The sequence below is a fragment of the Trichechus manatus genome, unplaced genomic scaffold, assembly GCF_000243295.1.
Source record: "Trichechus manatus latirostris isolate Lorelei unplaced genomic scaffold, TriManLat1.0 scaffold00050, whole genome shotgun sequence".
NCBI lineage: Eukaryota > Metazoa > Chordata > Mammalia > Sirenia > Trichechidae > Trichechus > Trichechus manatus.
In genome coordinates this window covers 3,136,657-3,156,188 of record NW_004443986.1, presented here as the reverse complement: position 1 = coordinate 3,156,188, position 19,532 = coordinate 3,136,657, and the positions used below count along the sequence as shown (strand labels likewise).

At 40.2% G+C, this 19,532-nt stretch overlaps 1 protein-coding gene across 2 annotated transcripts in view; it reads right to left on the bottom strand.

Annotated features, from left to right (window-relative positions):
• The window catches only part of TSPAN13 (tetraspanin 13), a 39,258-nt gene extending 28,198 nt beyond the window's left edge, over positions 1-11,060 (bottom strand). Inside the window, exon 1 of one of the 2 annotated variants that reach the window (XM_004377423.2) lies at positions 10,824-11,060. In XM_004377423.2, coding sequence (XP_004377480.1) covers positions 10,824-10,886 — 63 coding nt within the window. In that variant the 5' untranslated portion in view covers positions 10,887-11,060. The remainder of the gene's footprint in view (positions 1-10,823) is intronic. The other variant, XM_023732278.1, reaches the window with a different exon arrangement.
• Positions 11,061-19,532: the final 8,472 nt, after the last annotated feature.

Sequence of the window (19,532 nt, the reverse complement as noted above, 5' to 3'; positions counted from 1 at the left end):
TGAAATCCACCAGGCACCCCTTGGAAACTCTATGGGGCAGTTCTACTCTGTGCTATAGGGTCATTATGAGTCAGAATCAACTTGACAGCAATGGGGTTTTTTTTTTTTTTTTTTTTAAGTTTTACTGCTGAGCAGGTCAGTGGTTGTCTGCTGATTGGGGGTGGGGGGTTAAGGGTGAGAGAAAGGAAGGAACAAACTTTTGAGGCGATGGATATGTTCATTCAATATCTTGAACGTGGTGATAGGTTCACAGGTTTATATATATACCAAGACTTATCAAATTTTATACTTCAAATATGTGCAGCTCATTGTATGTTAATAATGCATCAATAAAACTATTTCAAAAAAGGAAAAAGCTTTGCAAGAAGAAGCATTTTACAGCACCATCCTCTTCTGGCATGGAACAAACCGTGATGCCTGGAGTTGCAGGTGTAATCTGATGACTCTAAGGAAGAAAGTCACATGCCACGGATGGCAGAGCAGAAAAATAGATGGAGTCTGGGTCCTTGGTAACATGCCTGACTTCTTGTTACATGAAAATAGTAAGCCTTATTGTTTTAAGCAGTGGTAGCTGGGTTTCTATTACCTGGGTTGTTGTTAGTTGGCAGTGAGTCAATTCCAACTAATGGCAACCCCACATGTGCAGAGTAGAATTGCTCCACAGGGTTTTCAAGGCTGTGACCTTTTAGAAGCAGACTGCCTGGCCTGTCTTCCAAGATGCCTCTGGGTGAGTTTGAAGCTCCAACCTTTTGGATAGTAGTCCAAAAGCTTAACTATTTGCACCACCCAGGGCCTCCTGTGTTGAACTCTATTACTAACTAATTTGGTGGTCTTTTTTTTAAAGCCAATCAGATCAGGTCATTCCCATGCTAGCTATCCTGTTTCTAATTTTAGGATAAAGTCCAAACTGTTAAGCAGACAAATCCCAGGATATGAAGGGCTGGGGGGGCCTTGATTACCTCTGGAGATGATTCATTAGCCACAATTCCCCACCACCAGCCATACTGTGAATTCTTCTGAGCTCTCTAGACCTTAACCTCCATACAATCAAAAAACACAAGTTGATCTTGTTCACTGCAGTATTCCTAGTACCTGGCTAACTGTCTGACACCTAAGACGTGCTCAAAATATATGTTGAATGAAGAACTCATTATGCTTTAAGGACACTTATTCTCCAACCTACACAATATTTGGTGAGAAGAAATCCAGCCTATTGATGTTCCAGATTATTCTTTCTCTATATAACCCATAAAAGATTTTCATTCTTTCAGCAAATATCCACCTCATTTCAAAAACAAGATGAAAAAAGAAAGCTTTCAATATTGTTAACACAACTACATTTTTTAAGCGTCAATATTCTACCAAGGTAAGTAGACTTTAGAACATCAGAAGAATGAAAGAAGAATCTAGAACATTTGAAAATGCTAGGTTAGATTTGTAGTTAAATGATTCAAAAATGTTTGTTTCAGCACTAAAACAAGAAGGAAGTTATGATGGTGGTGGAGGGCAAGCAAATTTGAAACAGTAATAAGATATAGTGGGGCTACACCACCAAAATTTAATATAGTATCTACAGATACGTGAAAAAAAAAAAAAAAAAAGACGCCAAATTGTCTTCCTCTATATGCTTTAATGGAGCCCTGGTGGTACAGTGGTTAAGACCTTGTCTGCTAACCAAAAGGTCAGCAGTTGGACTCTACCAGCTGCTCCTTGGAAACTCTATGGGGCAGTTCTACTCTGGCCTATAGGGTCACTATGAGTTGGAATCAACTCCATGGCAATGAGTTCGTTTTTTGGGGTTTTTTTTTAATGCTTTAACGTTTCCAATGAGGAATTACACTTGAACACTCAATTCTCTTCTGAACGTCTACTTAATGTAGAACACTGAAGAGCAATTCAGAGGTGATCAAACGTGTTTCTATGATGCCAAACATCTGGATGGAAATTTTAAAATTCTATAAATCTAGATATTGCTGAATATCCAGGCATTTAGTGTTGAAGCCAAAAACTCAGTTCTTTGTTTTATTCTCACTCTCCAAACGACAGAAGGAAGCCTCAAGTGCTCTTGCCAAACATTTTTCTTCTTCATCTTCTCCATGGTGTAAAGCAGCTTGCTTTTATACTTAGTTGGCAAAAAATGTATAGTACATAATATCTCCTGGCAAGAAATTATATAAAAGAATTGAAAGTAAGGGACCTGACCCATCATTTTCCAAGGCTAACTAGTTTGATGTGGCACACGCAGCTGCCAACAAAGCTTCAGCCCCACCACACTCCTTCCTTCTTTGGTGCAATTCTGGGAGACAAGAACTGGAGCTGTAGGCAAAGCCAGGCCACTGGCAGTGAGCAGAGAAGCCCCGCACTGATTCCTTCAGTCAATTAACTAAATGCAATGTTGACCAGAAGCCAGGGCTGTGCTGGGTATTCAGGAAAACAGGAATAATTGAGACTCAGTCCTTACTGCTGAGAGGCTTATAGCCTGCCGTAAGAAAAATAAAAAGGTGACTGCTCTCTTCAATGACTCCTCCATTGCTAAATTCAAGGACCAACTCCTGGTCCTCATCTTACTTATTAGTAGCATTTGACACATGTTCAATCCCTTCTCCTTGAAACAGTCTGCACTTGACTTCTAGGACACCCACCTGTATCAGGTTTTCCTCCTATCTGACAAGGCATTCCTTCTCAGGCTCCTTTGCTGGTTCCTCCTCAGGCTCCTTTGCTTGTTCCTCCTCATCTGCCAAACCTTTTATTAAGAGTGCCCCTGGCTCAATCCATGGACCACTGCCCTTCTCTACCCTCATTCACTTGGTGATTTCATCCAGTCAACTCTTCAAGTTCCTTTCTCTAAGCTGAATGGATCCCTGAATTTAAATCTCCAGCTAGTCCTCTCCCCAGAACTCCAGTGCTGTTACTCTAATTGCTACTCAACATCTCCACTTGGATATCTGATTGGCATAACATCTAATACTGACCCCCTTATTTTCCTCCCAAAGTCTGCTCCACCCTCAGTCTTTCCCATTCCAGTTACTGGAAACTCTACTTTGCCAAATGCTTGGGCCATAAATCACAATTAATCTGTGACTTGTCTCTTTCTCTCAAACCCCATATTCAATCCATCAGAAAATTATGTTGGCCTCGCCTTCAAAACACACTCAGAATCTATTTCTCCTACTTTCATTGCTATCATACTAATCCAAGACTCCACTGCCTCATGCCTAAATTATGCAATAAATAGTCTCATAACTGGTCTCACTTCTTCTACCTTTGCCATCTATAATCCATTCTCAATTCAGCAGCCAGACTTAATTGAGAATCAGACCATGTCACTACTCAGGCCTAAATGCACCAGTGACTCCTCATTCACTCAGCGTAAAAGTTAAAGTACTTACAGTGCTTTCAAGGACCTTCATAACCTGGGTCCCATAACTTCTCTGCCCTCATTTTCTCTCACTCCTCCGCTCATTCACTCTGTTTTAGTCACACTGTAAGTAAACCAGGAATGTTCCTCTGTGTCAGGGTCTTTTCACAGGCTATTCCTTCTACCTGAAACACCATTCCCAGATATTTGCCCTTCATCTTCATCAAGTCCTTGTGCAAATACTATCTTTCCAAGAAGGCCAGTCCTGACCACCATACAGAAAACTGTACACTCATCTTCCCTCCACCCCAACTTACCTCACTGTCTCTTCATTCTTCTTACCCTGGTTTATTTTTCTCCTTAGCACTTTTTAGCTTCTAATGTGATGTACTTACTTATTTGCTTATCATCTGTCTTCTTCCATAAATGTCAGCTCCATGAAGGCAGCGTTTTGGTTTTTACTTTGTTCACTGCTATGGGTGTTCAGTTAGTATGTATTATTTTAAATTAATAAAAGAAAGAAAATGATTTGGTTTCTTCTTATATTTTTATTAGACCAATAATATCAATAAAGAACACCAGTCAACTAGGAGTCTAGTACAAGTTTATCGGAAGAGGGTTTGTTCATGAGAAAACCTGGAGGAAACCCTCAGAGGAATTTAAAAGTTGGCCAAGAGTGGAAGAAAAAAGAATATTTCAAGAAATACATCAGATTTTACAGAGGATAGGTGTCATGGTTTGAATTATGTCCCCCAAATAATGTGTATATCAATTTGGCTGGGCCATGATTCCCAGAATTGTGTGGTTGGCCTCCATTTTGTGATTGAAATTTTATGTTAAAGAGGATTAGGGTGGGATTGTAACACCACCTTTACCCAGGGCACATCCAATGTAAAGGGAGTTTCCCTGGGGTGTTTTATCAAGAGATAAAAGGAAAGGGAAGCAGGCAGAGCTGGGGACCTCATACCATCAAGAAAGCGGTGCTGGGAGCAGAGCACATCCTTTGAGCCAGGGTCCCTGCGCAGAGAAGCTCCTAGTCCGGGGCAACACCAATTAGAAGAAGGCCAACAGAGAAAGAAAGCCTTCCCCTGGAGCTGACCCTGTGAATTTGAACTTTCAGCCTACCTTACTGTGAAGAAATAAATTTCTCTTTGTTAAAGCCATCCACTTGTGGTATTTCTGTTATAGCAGCACTAGATGACTAAGACAGTAGGATAAAAGTAATTCCTTCTTAATATTTTTTAATCTAATGCTAACTTTCATGTTTTAAAATATCTGTTTTTCCTTCTGGATTTAACGCGGATAATTGTGGGCTTAAAAAAATATCAAAGTATCATTTTTACGCAAGTTTTCCTTAAGTTAGCTGTACCTCTGAAGAACAGGTGGAAAGGCGGGCAGCCAATTCCACACATTCAATTCAACAAGTATTTAAACATAGGCTCAGTGTTTAAAAAAAAATGCTATGCACTGAAGGATGCAACAAAGAGACAGCTATTCTCTCTGCCAAGAAGAGGTAATAGTCCAGCAGTGGAAAAAGCAGGCACACAACCATCTAGAATACGTAGTCTTGACATGCTCAATGGCAAAGATAAACTAACACAAAACCTTACAACACTGCTCCAAGTCCTCACTGTAATTCAGAATCAGCTAGGTAGCTTTAAAAAACAACAATCATAAGCCAAGCCTTCCTCCTCATGCCGAATTCTGAATGTGAATAAATCCGGGTGACATTCAAGTATTAAGATTCCCAAGTGAAACTTTAAAAGGAAAGATTTCATTCTGACTGAAGAAATAGGCTTTATAGAGTAACTTTCCAATGACAGATAAGGGTATTATAAGGCAAAGACAGGCAAGAAGGGCAAAATGTGTGGGGAATTCTACCAGGCCGAAATACACAAAGTGATGAAAATGGCAGGTTAGCAGATGGTCAGATGTGCTGAATGGCACGCTAAAGAATTTGGGTTTATTCTCCTAGAGTTTTCACCCATTATTTCAAGTGGTTTTGGAGTATTCTTCTTATACTGGTAAAAAGGCTTGGAAAGGAATTCAGGTGAAATGTGAGAAGAAGGAAGATCCTGACTGTGCCACTAACTCAAATGTGTTTGAAGTGATGACACCTAAAACTGTACGTAAATTAAGTCACTGAGATTTTCTAATCACGCTTTTAAAATACGGGATGAAAGACATTAGGAAAAATTTTCCCCAAAATTAACTGTTTCTTTCTTTGGAAATGCTTTTTATTAATTATTTTGTTAAACTCTGTGAAAATTCAAAAAGCTAATTTCAGTTCAGAAATGGCATAAGTGACACATTTTTGTTACCCTATTTTTTAATCAAAAGTTGAGAAATTTTAAGAACATATTTGTCACAAACCCACTGCCATCAAGTCAATTCTGACTCATAGTGACCCCACAGGACAGAGTCACAAAGGGAGATTATAAATATCTGCATAATAGCATCATAAGAAAATTCCAAGTTCCGTAAATAGTGAATCGTTTTTGTAATTCAATATTCAGCAACCACTTAAATATTTTAAATTCACTGAGTAGTCTGAAGTAGTTTGAACAAGGTCACAGAGATGCCCCCAACCTAACCACATATTCAAATATTAAATCTGAATAATTTGAAAAATCATGATCAGAGTTTTGAAAAAAGGCAAATGCAATAATTTGAAAGCAATTACAGTTAAGCAGATTTTTCTTTGACTGAAGTCCTAGAGTTTTTCATTTATTTTGGAGTTGAGACTGAAAAAAAATTTATAGTTTTCCAGCACTTTAATGACCAGGTTAGGACTTAAAAAAAAAAAAATACAGGTAAATAATTCCAAATTTATAATTATTGTGCTTCATTTTTTCTTACAACCTTAACAATTAGAATTTCTTTTTTGAAGGTATGGACTCCTAAGGCCTGCTTGACTTGATCAGCCTGTGTTAGAAATGAAGTAGGTTGAAAACTTTTATCATTATAACATGTAGTTTTGTAGTTCAGAAGTTTAAATTTTAACTTTTTCCACTTGAGGCTATAACAGTTTTTTTCTGTACTGCATACAAAGTATTTATACACATTTCTCATTTCATCCTCACTACATCCCCATGAGGAAAAAAATGGAAAATATTATCACCGATTTATAAATGAAGACTCTGAAGCTCAAATAATGTAAGGAGTTTGCCCAAAGTTAAATTTCAAGTTCCTGGGTGGCACAAACACTTAAGCACTGAACTACTATTTAAAAGGTTGGCGGTTCAAATCCATCCAGGGGTGCCTGGGAAGACAGGCCCAGTGATCCGCTTCCGAAAGGTCACAGCCTTGAGAACCTTTTGGAGTAGTTCTACTTATGGGGTTGTCATGAATCCAAACTGACTTAATGGTAACCAACAACAAAGCAGAGTTGACACTCAAAGTTGTTTTCTTCCTGAATCCAGTGTTTTTTCTCTCCATAAATTCTATGGACAAAGTTTTTGTTTTAATCTCATCTAAACTAAAAACCAAACCCACTGCCATGAGTTGATTCCTACTCACAGTGACCCTACAGGACAGAGGAGAACTGCCCCAAAGGGTTTCCAAGCAGCAGCTGGTGGATTCAAACTGCCGACCTTTTGTTTGGCAGCCGAACGCTTAACCACCAGTGCTCCTTTAATCTGATAGATGTGTCATATTTTTCTATTATAAGATACATCCCTACTTCAGAGATGTTAAAATGTAAATCAATGAATCAATGCAAATCAGTATAATTTTTGATGCTGCATAGGAATTTTTCTCAAAAAACCAAAGGTATAGGAAAAAACTGCAAAAAAAAAACTTAGAAAGATTTTAGAAATAAGAATGCACATTGAAAAAGAAACAAAACTGCAACTTCTCAAATTTCCTCCTAATTTTAAGACTACAATTTATTTTCTGCTTCACATATTCTTCATTAAAACCATTCATATATACGAATACTGATGTATATTTATTTATTTATTTACTACATGTATCATATACATTTATTACTATGATACAAATCAGTGTAACTCATAAGAGTTCTGGTAAATATATTTTTGATTTTTTTTTCCCCCAGTTTGGTTCTGTTTAATAAAGCTAATTTCCTCTTAAAAAAAAAAAATAGAGCTTTCCTCTCTGGTAAAAAGGCACAAGGAGACATAGAGCTTTAAGAATGTTACACATTTTAATACCATATTTATTTCATATTTCCTAAAATTCCTCACAAATCACTGAGTAAATTTTTTTAAGCTTTTCACTATTTGTCAATATATTTTCAAAATATTCATTATAAAATAAACTATTAAAAATAACCTACACCACTTTCCCAAAATAGCTTTAATTTGTATTTATATCTTAACTGGTATTAAAAAGACCCACGTTATTCCTACATTTCCTCAGTTCAACTACTCCTCCTTCCTTCCCTCAATTTCTGTAACCCACAAATAGCTCCCCTAGTCCTAAACTTTTATAGCATTTGCAGTCAGTCCTTTCCTTATATAGCATTTAACTTTCCCACCTCGTCTCCCAAGTAGATGCTGTCTTCACAAGGTATGCATTTGGCTTTGCATGTGTTCATTATGCCCTACAGTTCTCAGTAGAGTGCACACAGTAGGCAAACGCTTATTGGCTAAATGAAACTCATGAGATATGCAGACAAGGTAGTAAATAAAAATTTGTTTTAAAAAGCCTTCATAAAGGCATATTGATTGTAAAGCCCTGTTTGGTTCACTGCTATATTCTCAGGACCATGTATATTGCCTTGCACAATAAATAAAAGTGTCTTCAAATGTAGGAAGTTCTGGCGCAAGTCATTCTCTCTCTTACAGTACTATGAAGATGGATAAAGCAACTGTCATTTCCCCCTTCCCTCCCATATTTACAATTGTTTGTATACACTACACTAACTTACGACTGTTCAGTTCTAGAGTTCCTGTGAATTAAAATAGTCAAACCATAAAACAATAACAAATAAATCAACTGTTAACCTCTGGCCTAGTGATAATCCCATGACAAGTTTGGTGATGTTCCTTCCAACCTGCTTTCAGGACACACTTTCTGGACAGATCATGAATCCAGCGCTAATCTCAGGCTCATTAGCAAGTCACCTGACTCTCAACAATTGAGCTGGTAAAAGCCTAAATTTCTCAGGAAAATACTTTAACACAAGGCAAGTCATGGCCTTACACCTGCAGCTCCCATATGCAATTCTTGTTTCACTTAAACTTTTAGAAATGACCTCAGGCCTAATCCTTCAGCTTTGAGCACATTTTAGAGGCAGTGACCAGGGTGGGAGTGATATCTACAAAGAATTCTCCTGTTCATACTTTAAAAAGAAATGAAATGTCACCTAAGTCCTGAACCTCCACTCTGCCTGTAACCACCTCCTCACAATTCCCACCTTAAAATGCAGAAGTGACCAGGGAAGATACAGAATCGAAGTAAGTAATAGCCATGGTAATTTTTCAGCATCTATTTAAGACCTGATCCAACTTTTATCTATCATTTGCCTCCAATTTAAACTGCTGAGCCTATTCCTATTTAAGCCTATTCACAATGTATAAGAAGCAAGTAGTCATTAATTCATTTTAGGGCGGTGTCTAAAAGGTCTAAGATTTAAAAGGGCTAACCATTTTTATAGTCCCATGAATCTCAAATTAATTAAGTTTTACTGCATAGCTATTAAAATCAACAGAACACACTTTGAAGGTCAAAATTTAGAATAGATTATTAAACAGCCGTAACATGTCCCAACAGAATCATCTTTCCTTCTCCTTGCTTTCCTGAAACAGTAAATACAACTAGAAATGGTATGTCTTGAAAGCAACAGAACTAGATTTAAAAAACAGCTTGCCTTTAAAAAATATATATTGCACATTAATCTATGTAGACATTTTAGTTAAGTAAGGATACAAAGCAGAACACTCTACTGTGTGTAAACGGACACTGTAAGATTAAACGTCTGGTGAAGGGATGACTAAATCATTGACGGGAAAAACCAGAAATCAAGGCACAAAATGGGCAATGTGAAGTTCTAATCAGGCCATTCATGCTAATAAAATACCTGGAGAACTGGTCAGCATTTATTAATAAAGCATGCCTCAAGCGAGACAAAGGTGGATTTTAATGTGAAACTTGATGGAGATCTCCAATTACAAGGAGCGGTATTACCAGGTGTTCTAAAAATTTTTTCCCAAGTCTACCATTAGTGACCATGTTGATCAGATTCCTACTAACTGGCTGGAAAAGCGTGCTCTATTCCAGTTTCTGCCTTGCCGTCAAAGCTTTGCAAGCAGGTTCACATACAAAGGAACAGTGATGGTAAAATGACCCAGCCTCTCTCTCCTGCTGACCACAAGAGATGTAATCTAAGCTTGCACAGATGGCCTAGCTCTCTGCTAATGCAGGGAAGCTGGGTTTGTTTTCAGGGTGGGTGCTGCAAAGGGCCAGGTGTATTTATATAAGGGAGCAAGCGATGGAGGGATGATGACCAGGGAGGAAGTTTCTTCCGACCTGTAGAGGCAGCCTGTGGAAAGACCTAGATTCCAAAGCCTGGGTTCCACTCCTGACTCGCCAGCTACCAGCTATTTAAACTTATTAAAAACCATTTTTGATCTGTTACCTTATATATAAAATTTAGACCATGTCCCTTTCCTCAGAAGGCTGTCAGAATGACAAACTCAAATCATGTATGTAAAATCTGGGACGTGAAAGACAATCAACGAACGTCAACCAGCCCTCCCCACCCTCCTGTTCACCCAGAACTGCGCCTTAAAAATCACAAACAGCCTGTGGTATTAAAATTAAAAGGGGCAAGCTGGCTAGGAGGGGAAGAAACGACTTAGTTTCAAAGAGTTAAGATACTGTTAAGGGGGAAGACACACAGAGAAACCATCAAGTATGAGCAGAACTGGCAAAACCAAAAATATAATATCCCTTTATGTAAGCACAAAACAAACTAAGGAAGCAGCGGATATCCTGTGAAACTACTGGATGGCCTCAATTAAAATCACGAGAGCACGTAGAGCTAACCCAGACGCGCACGATCCATATGCCGCCTTGCCGATTTCAGATCACGCTATGCCGCAAAACTGCCCTCAAACCCGAGGCAGCTCTTCCGCCAAACCAGCCCCAGAAGGGTCTGGAAGCGAGGAGCGAGCAGCAGAAGGGGCCGGGATGAAAGAGTCAAAAGACTGAAAAACAAGGCGGTGGGTGAGGGGGCGGGGCGGAGCAATGTGGCAGAGACGCGGCGAGCAAGCCAAAAAGACGGCCGCTTTTCAATGACGGAAAGGAAGAGACTGCGACAAGCGCCGGCTCCCAGTCCCAGAGGGGACGGAGGGAGAGGCTGGGGGCGCGCAGAGCGTGAGAAGACAGGAGAGGGGCCCGGGGTGAAGCCAGTGAGTCGCTGGCCACGCAAGCAAGGCCAGGAGCTTCCGAACAGGTGCAAAGCCTCTAGGCAGGGAGAGGGCGGGCTCTGGATACTCACGGTGTAGACCAGGTTGAGAGCGCACAGGCAGTTCTTGGAACACGCGAAGCCCCCGCAAACCATCTTGAAGCCTGTGGTTCCCGGCAGCTGCAGGTAAATTCAGCTTCTGTAGAGCCTACCAGGCAGCCGCTTTGTCTTTGTTTTGGGGGCCTGGCCCAGGCGAGGCAGCAGTGCGCGCGCGGTGCTGGCCGCTGTGGCTGAAGCTGCAGTGCGCGGCGCGCCCGCGGCGGCTCCGACCTGCTGTGAAACCTCCGGCAGCCGCAGCCAGATCCGGAGCCGGAGCTCGAGCCCGAGCCCCGCCCAGTCCCCCCTCCCTTCCAGTCTCGTCCCAAGCGCTGATTGGCGGACGGCAGGGAACAAAGGTAGGAATATGCAAATAATTGCGCTCTGCCAGCCGGGATCCGGGAGGGGCGGGGTGGTCTCGGGGCTAGGGGGAGGGGACCGGAGGCCTGAGCTTGTGACAGCGCCCTCGGCGCGGTCTAGCCGGGAGCAGGTGAAGAGGAGAGGGCGGGGTCCCCGTAGATCCACGCTGGCAGAGAGAAATGTGACAACACCTCACGGTTCTTGGCCCCGGCAGATGACGTGGCACCATTTTGAATGACGTTTTAAAATTAAGCTCCTGGCCTTGTTTGAATGAATGAGTGAAGGAAGGAGAGAAGAAAGTGAAAGATTTAAAAGAGAAGTACAGAAAAATGAAAGGAGAGAATAAAGGGAGAGAATAAAATCTGCTCATCTCAGAAAACAGGTACTACAGTTGACAGTCTTGTCAGGTTAGAAAGACTTATTCTACAGGAATCTTGAAATACTAATAAACTTTATAAATATATGCATGCAAAAGAAAATCTGGACAGTTTTTTTTTTTTGGGGGGGGGCGGTCTTCCAGTCCTGAATTTCAATAAGCTTATTTTTTTTCCAAAAGCAAGAACTGTGAAAATGTTTAAATGACACTGCCTTCACCTCTGTTAATTCATGATCACTTTATTAAGTATCTACGATAGCAATACATCTTGTCAACTGGCATGTTGTTGTTGTTGTTAGGTGCCCTCAGTTGGTTCCGACTCATAGCGACCCTGTGTACCACAGAATGAAACACTGCCCGCTCCGGTGTCATCTTCACAATCGTTGTTATGCTTGAGCCCATTGTTGGAGCCACTATGTCAATCCATCTCATTGAGGCTCTTCCTCTTTTTCACTGACTCTGTATTTTACCAAGCATGATGTCCTTCTGCAGGGACTGATCCCTGCTGACAACATGTCCAAAGTATGTAAGATGTAGTCTCGCCATCCTTGCTTCTAAGGAGCATTCTGGTTGTACTTCTTCCAAGACAGACCTGTTCATTCTTATGGCGGTCCATGGTATATTCAATATTCTTCATCAACACCACAATTCAAAGACGTCAATTCTTCTTCAGTCTTCCTTATTCATTGTCCAGCTTTCACATGTGTGGTGTGATTGAAAATACCATGGCTTGGGTCAGGTGCACCTTAATCTTCAAGGTGACATCTCTGCCTTTCATTGCTTTAAAGAGGTCTCTTGCAGCAGACTTGCCCATTGCAATGCGTCTTTTGATTTCCTGACTGCTGCTTCCGTGGGTGTTTTTTGTGGATCCAAGTAAAATGAAATCCTTGACAACTTCAGTCTTTTCTCTGTGTATCATGATGTTGCTTATTGGTCCAGTTGTGAGGATTTTTTGTTTTCTTTATGTTGAGGTGTAATCCATACTGAAGGCTGTGGTCTTTTTTCTTCATCAGTAAGTGCTTCAAGTCCTCTTCACTTTCAGCAAGGAAGGTTGTGTCGTCTGCACAACGCAGGTTGTTAATGAGTCTTCCTCTAATCGTGATGCCATATTCTTCTTCATATAGTCCAGCTTCTTGGCATAACATAGATGATAAAGATTATGTTCTATATCCTAGTTTGGTAAGTAGCATCTGGGGTCTTAAAAGCTTGCAAGCAGCCATCTAAGATACATATATTGGTCTCTAGAAGTCTGGAGCAAAAGAGAAAGAAGGAAACCAAAGACTCAAAGAAGAAACCAGTCTACTGGACTAACGGTGTACATGAACCACAGCCTCACCTACCTTGAGACCAGAAGAACTAGATGGTGCCCAGCTAACACTACTGATGGTTCAGACCTGGGACACAACAGGTGGTCCTGGACAGAAAGGGGGAAAAAATGTAGAACAAAACTCAAATTCCTTAAAAAGGCCAACTTACTGGACTGGTAGAGACTAGAGGAAACCCTGAGACTATTGCCCTGGGATAGTCTCTAAACTTGGAACTCAAAGCACTCCCGGAGGTCACTTACCTGCCAAAAAACAGAGTGGCTCATAAAATAAATAATATCACCTGTGAGTACTGTGCTACTCTGAACAATCGTCTAAATGAGACCTAACGGTCAACGTTTACCCTAGACCAAAGCTGAGAAGAAGGTAAGGGGTGCATGGAAGCTAGATTAATGGAAACAGAACAACCAGAAGGGAAATAGAGAATGCCGATACACTGTGAAAAGTGTAACCAATGTTATTGAATAATATGTGTAGAAAGTGTTAAATGAGAACCTAATTTGCTGTGTAAATTTTCTCTAAAATCACAATAAAATATTAAAAGAAATGCATTTTCTGTACTCAGATTCCTCACCTATAAATTGGGATAATAATAGTATATTGAGCACTTTGCATGGTGCCTGACACAGGATAAGGGCTCAATAAATGTCAGCTAGTATTGGCAGATCTGACATTTTTGAGTACCTACTGTGGGACAGGCACTAAGCTAAGCCAACAAACATTTGGTTATTTCATAGTACCTCCTACTGAAAAACAAAACATGTTACAATACTTATGTGAACCCTAGGGGTTCGTATTGAATAAATGTTGATTACAGATGTTAGCTATGTGTTAAATAAAGCATTGCAGCTGATTAAAATAATTTGTCTTCTTGGAATTCATTGCTACCTTTTCCTCCCTCTCCTTATCTCTCCCAACCCAACTACACCAGCAAGGCCCTATTGATTCTTTAGCTTTTGTATACCATATTAACCTTTTATATACAACCAGAAGTGTTACAAAAAATTTATCTGGAAAATGACCCTCAAATCCAAACAATAGTTTGGTGTTCAGCTTTCCATTTTAAAAGCAAGAGAAGTTATTAGACAAAAGATATTAGCAGGGAGATATGTTAATCCTATTTCTATTCCTGGATGTCACCCACATTGCCACCATTTCAGTCATTATTCAACCAACGACAGCAACTCTCTGCTTTTTTCTTAGTGTTCTCCACTATCTATCTCCCTGTTGGTTGAATCTCTTTCTTTTTCTTAGAAAAGTACCACCTATCAATCAGGGTCTTAGCAAGAAGACAGCTCATTCAAATAGCATGCTTGAGAAGAGTTTAATGCAGGAACTGTTTTCAAAAGCATGGACAAATTTGGAAACCCTGGTGGCTTAGTGGTTAAGTGCTACAGCTGCTAACCAAAAGGTTGGCAGTTCAAATCCACCAGGTGCTCCCTGGAAACTCTATGGTGCAGTTCTACTCTATGTCCTATCGAGTCGCTGTGAGTCAGAATCGACTCGATGGCAACGGGGTTGGGGCTTTACGGATAAGTTTAAAGGAAATCATCAAAGGATGGTGAAGCAGCTCAGAACTAGCTAGAGGAGGAAATTATAATTACCTCTAAGTCTAAAGGGGCAATTTGAGGGAGCAGTTAGAGGATCCAGGCAAGAATTTTCGTTGTAGGAGGACTGCGTGATAGGAGCTGTGGTCTTTGACAGAGGAAACAGAAGAACTACAGTCACCAGCAGCAAAACATCCATCAGGAAGCTTTCGACCACAAAGACGTCCGTGGTCCCATGAGGATGTAAGAGAGTTCAGAAATTCCACTTGGAGAACGGGACTTAGCAGACATAAATGGACATAGTGAATGCAACATGTATATCTCATGTCTTTTGTATACAAAGCGATTGTGCTGCCAGGCATACTATGGTACAGTACACTACAGTATCTCACATAGCTTTGCTAAGTATATAATATGGTGTTCACACGACATCCAAATCACATAATGTCCTATTTCGCAGAACGTATCTTGGACATTAAGTGACTTACGACTATACTGCAAATTGAGAAAGAAAACAATAAGGATACAAATGGATATGGTGGGATATCTGCTTCTGATTTGGATGTAAAAATTTGCGAAAACAGAAACACATTTTCTCCCACTCTAACAATAACAAGGTAGATAAGCTACAAAATTATAGTTAAAAAAAAAACTATCAGAGAGCTGAGGAGCTAAAGATATTTAAAAAAACTAAAATCCAGAAACTGATGAGATTGTCTTAGAAAGAAAAAAGAAAAAAAATTATCCCTTGTGGAGTAGCTGTAGAAGGAACACTATCGTAGAGAGGGGTAAGGAGAAAGTAGCTGTTGAACAGGAAAATTAATAACAGACATCTTACTTTGATTTTACGGTTTTTCTTATCCAAGAAACCAAATATTAACCATAAAGGGCCTGACCCAACTGCAAAAACCTGCCAGAAACTGCTCTACAGAAATGTAGATTTGTCTCATTGTGCTAGAAAAGGATAGTCATCAAACCATTACCTCCTAGTTTAAATCTCAAAAAGTCTCACGGCTGCAGGTGGGTAGATGGCCAAATTAATTATTAGCAGTCAGGCAGAAAAAACCAAACCCCTTGCTGTCGAGTCAATTCTTATAGAGACCCTACAGGACAGAGTAGAATTGCCCCCATTGGGTTTGCCGAGGAGTAGCTGATGGATTTGAACTGCCAACAGTTTGGCTAGCAGCCTGAGCTCTTAGCCACTGCACCACCAGGAAGGAGTAACCTGATATCAGTTAATTTCAGTAAAGGGGGAAGGCACGGTTCAATCAATCATGTTAAGATTATCCAATGGTTGCTCTTCTATATTTCTCCCTCCTCTTCTCCTTATAAGCTCTGTTGTACCTACCTTCTTCCAGCCATTTGCTTTTTCTGAGATCAAAATGGTTTCCCTATATGCATGTAGAGTAACTGCTCAGTATAAACTTTATGTTTAAATTTTGGTAAGTTTTGATTATTTTTAACATAGCTGAACATTTAATCATCTTTTAAAGCCCATATGTAGACCAATGTGGGAGCACTGATGGCACAGTAGTTAAACACTTGGCTGCTAACCAAAAGGTCTGTGGTTTGAACCCACCAGCCACTCTGTGGGAAAAAGATGTGGCAGTATTGCTTCTGAAAATATTTAAAGCCTTGGAAACCCTACAGGGCAGTTCTACTCTGTCCTATAGGGTAGCCATGAGTCAGAATTGACTCGATAGCAGTGCACTTGGTGGGTAGACCAATGTGACAGTTTAGAATCCAAGAAAACCCAGTCTCAGAGTGAGTCTGCACCCATTTGCCAGCTGTAGCCCATGAGTTCACTTAGTAAAGGGGTTATAGGCTAAGGCTGTGGGCGAGTGGGAGTGCTGAGAGAGATGTTCCTCCTCTCACCATCTCAAGGTCCACAAGCCTTCTCCAAGTGCAAAACAATGGCTAAAAGCTAGGGGCAAGGTAAGGAACCTGAGAAAAATTCCTACAAAGCAATTTGTGTCTTCATCTAAACCAAGGCAGTGGCTGTCAAAGAGTAAGGAAGTAGCAGAAGAAAAAATGTCTCTAATATATACTGCAAGAGCCCTCCAAAGGCCGAGATATAAGAGCAGGACAGGGAGAGATCTCACAACATATACAAAGCCAAGGACATGACTGGAGAGCAAAGAATACTTCCGAGCAAACAAAAAGGTAATATCCAAGTTGTAAAGCACAGAGATCTTCTAAGATTCAGAAAGCTGGTAACTAGGCTTTTGTGACGGATTGAATTGTGTCCCCCCCAAAATATGTATTGTAAATCCTAGCCCCTATACTTGTGTATCAAGAAGCCCTGGTGGCGTGGTGGTTAAGCGCTTGGCTGCTATGGCTGCTGAACAAAGGTCTGCAGTTCAAACCCACCAGATGCTCTGTGAAAGAAAGATGTGGCAGTCTGCTTCCGTAAAGATTTACAGTCTTGGAAACCCTATGGGGGCAGTTCTAGTCTGTTCGACAGGGTCACTATGAGTTGGAATCGACTTGAGGGCATTGGGTTTGGTTTGGTTATACTTGTGGATGTCCTCCTACTTAGGAATAAGGTTTTCCTTATAACAAAGAAATGAGTCAGTATTGGTGTAGGGTGTGTCTTAAATCAGCAGAAAAAAAAGAGCAGATTAAGTAAGGAAACACAAAGAGAGGGAAAGATACATGCCACATGATCCACAAGAATCTTAACCCAGAGGGGACAGACAGAGAAACTTCCCCTAGAGCTGGCACCCTGAATTTAGACTTCTAGCCTACTGAACTGTGAGAAAACACATTTCTGTTCCTTAAAGCCTCTCACTTGTATTTCTGTTATAGGAGCATGTCTTAGTTATCTAGTGCTGCGATAACAGAAATACCACAAGTGGATGCCTTTAACCAACAGAAATTTATAGTCTAGTAGGCTAGGAGTCCAAATTCAGGGCGCCAGCTCCAGGGGAAGGCTTTCCCTCTTTGTCGGCTCTAGGGGAAGGTCCTTGTTAGCATTCTTTCCCTGGTCTAGGAGCTTCTCAGGCACAGGGACCCCAAGTCCAAAGGACATGCTCTGCTCCTGGAGGGGATTTCTTGATGGTTGGAGGTCCCCCTGTCTCTGCTGCAGTCTCTCTTTTATATTTGAAAAGAGATTGACTTAAAACACAGTCTAATCTTGCAGATTGAGTCCTGCCTCATTAACATAACTGTCTCTAATGCTGCCTCATTAACATTGTAGAGGTAGGATTTACTACACATAGGAAGATAACATTAGATGACAAAATGGTGGACAACACACAGTTCTGGGAATCATGGCCTAGCCAGGCTGACACATATTTTGGGGGGACACAGTTCAATCCACGACGTAGCACTAAATAACTAAGACAGCTGTAAAGCACAAAGAGGTCCCTGTGCAGACCTTTTTATAGAAGAAAAGTACTAATCATGCCCACAAAATGTTTGAAGGCAGTAATGAACTGACTACAACTAAACCTGTGACAAATTCTGACCCAACTCAGCTACAGTTGAGATTGACTTAAACACCACAATAGCACTCTAACATAATGTTTACTTAAGTCTCAATTTTTCTTTAATAATAACCATCTTCAATTATGAAAGAATTGAAGGATCAAGAAATTTGATTTATGGTCAAAATTAAAAATGATCAATAGAAGCAGACCCAGAGATGATCCAGATGTAGAATTATCAAACAGGTACTGAAAAATAAATATGAAAATGTGTTAAAGGATGTAGTGGAAAACATGCAAGAATATATTGGGAATTTCAGCAGAAATACCAAAACAATTTAAAAAAATGAAAATGACTGAAACGAAAAACTCAATTAGAGATGAGAAAATACATGATAGCAGCAGACTGGACACAAGAGGAGAAAAAAGTGAACTTGGAGATAGGTCAGTTGAAATTATGCAAACTGAAACACAAAGAAAACAAGAGTAAAAAAAAATTTTTCAAAGCATCTCGTATCTGTGGGACAAAATCAAGCAGTGTGTGTGATGAAGTTCCAGGAAGAGAAGAGAAAGTAAATGTAGCAGAAGAAATATGTAAAGAGATAATGGTCAAGAATTGTCTGAAATTGGAGATAGATATCAAAACATAGATCCAAGAAGGATCACCTCCACCAGACTACAGGTCAGAGCAATCACAAGCCTGCCCAGATCCAAGAGGAAGGGAATACAGGGCCCACGTCTCAGTGAGAAAGTTGCAAGGCCACATTGTGTAAGAGCACCTCAATGGGAGCTATTGTGGTAGCCATATTTGGAAAATAGAATCTGCCACAGGTAATGTCCATTTTTCACATTATGCCTCCATTTTACCCCTTTGATGGTAAATTGCCTTTTCTAAGTGAGAAAAAGAATGGGATATTGGACTGTAGTTCTCAGAGAGAGTCATGTTGGAGACAAAGCTAAGAGACCATATTTTGTTAAGTGGAAGAGGGAATTTATTTTTACACAATAAATTTGTCTTTGCCCACAAAATCTATAGAATGGATAACTGCAATTTTCTTATTTTTTGTAGTTGTATTTCCTAATGCAGGGATGGATTACCCAATGAGCAGGGTATGCACAGGCTTAATTGTGTTTACTTACTAATATGTAGTGCACAGTTTCACATGGATTTCACCACATCTTTGAGCCTATGCATGCCTTGCTTACTGGTTAATGCCCCTTGCTCCTAAGCAAATTCTTTTTAACAGTTTTAAAATAGGAATAACAAAGATGATTTAAATCTAATCAGTTTTATCTATCACTTCTTAGTCCCTGAATAAATCTTTAAAATAAGAAGAATTTCTAACAATTTAGGAGACTGCTACACTTCTTCTCCCTCGTCTCCCTTCTCCTTCACCTTCTCCTTCTTCTAATATTTATTAGAAGGAGGGCAACCAGAGAATTCTTGTGTGTTAGTCCAGATTCTCCGAGAAGCAGACATCTAGACGGAACTAGATGTGCCAGAAACTTATTGGGACAAATGTCTGTGAGGGAAAATAGAGAGCTGTAGGAGGCTGGGAAAGCCAAAGGATAATAATCCAAGTCTGTCCTCTGTGATGGAGAAAGGGAAGGAAGGAAAGAAGGGAGAAAGATCTTAAGACTGCAGTGCCATTCTAAAAAATAATTGGCAA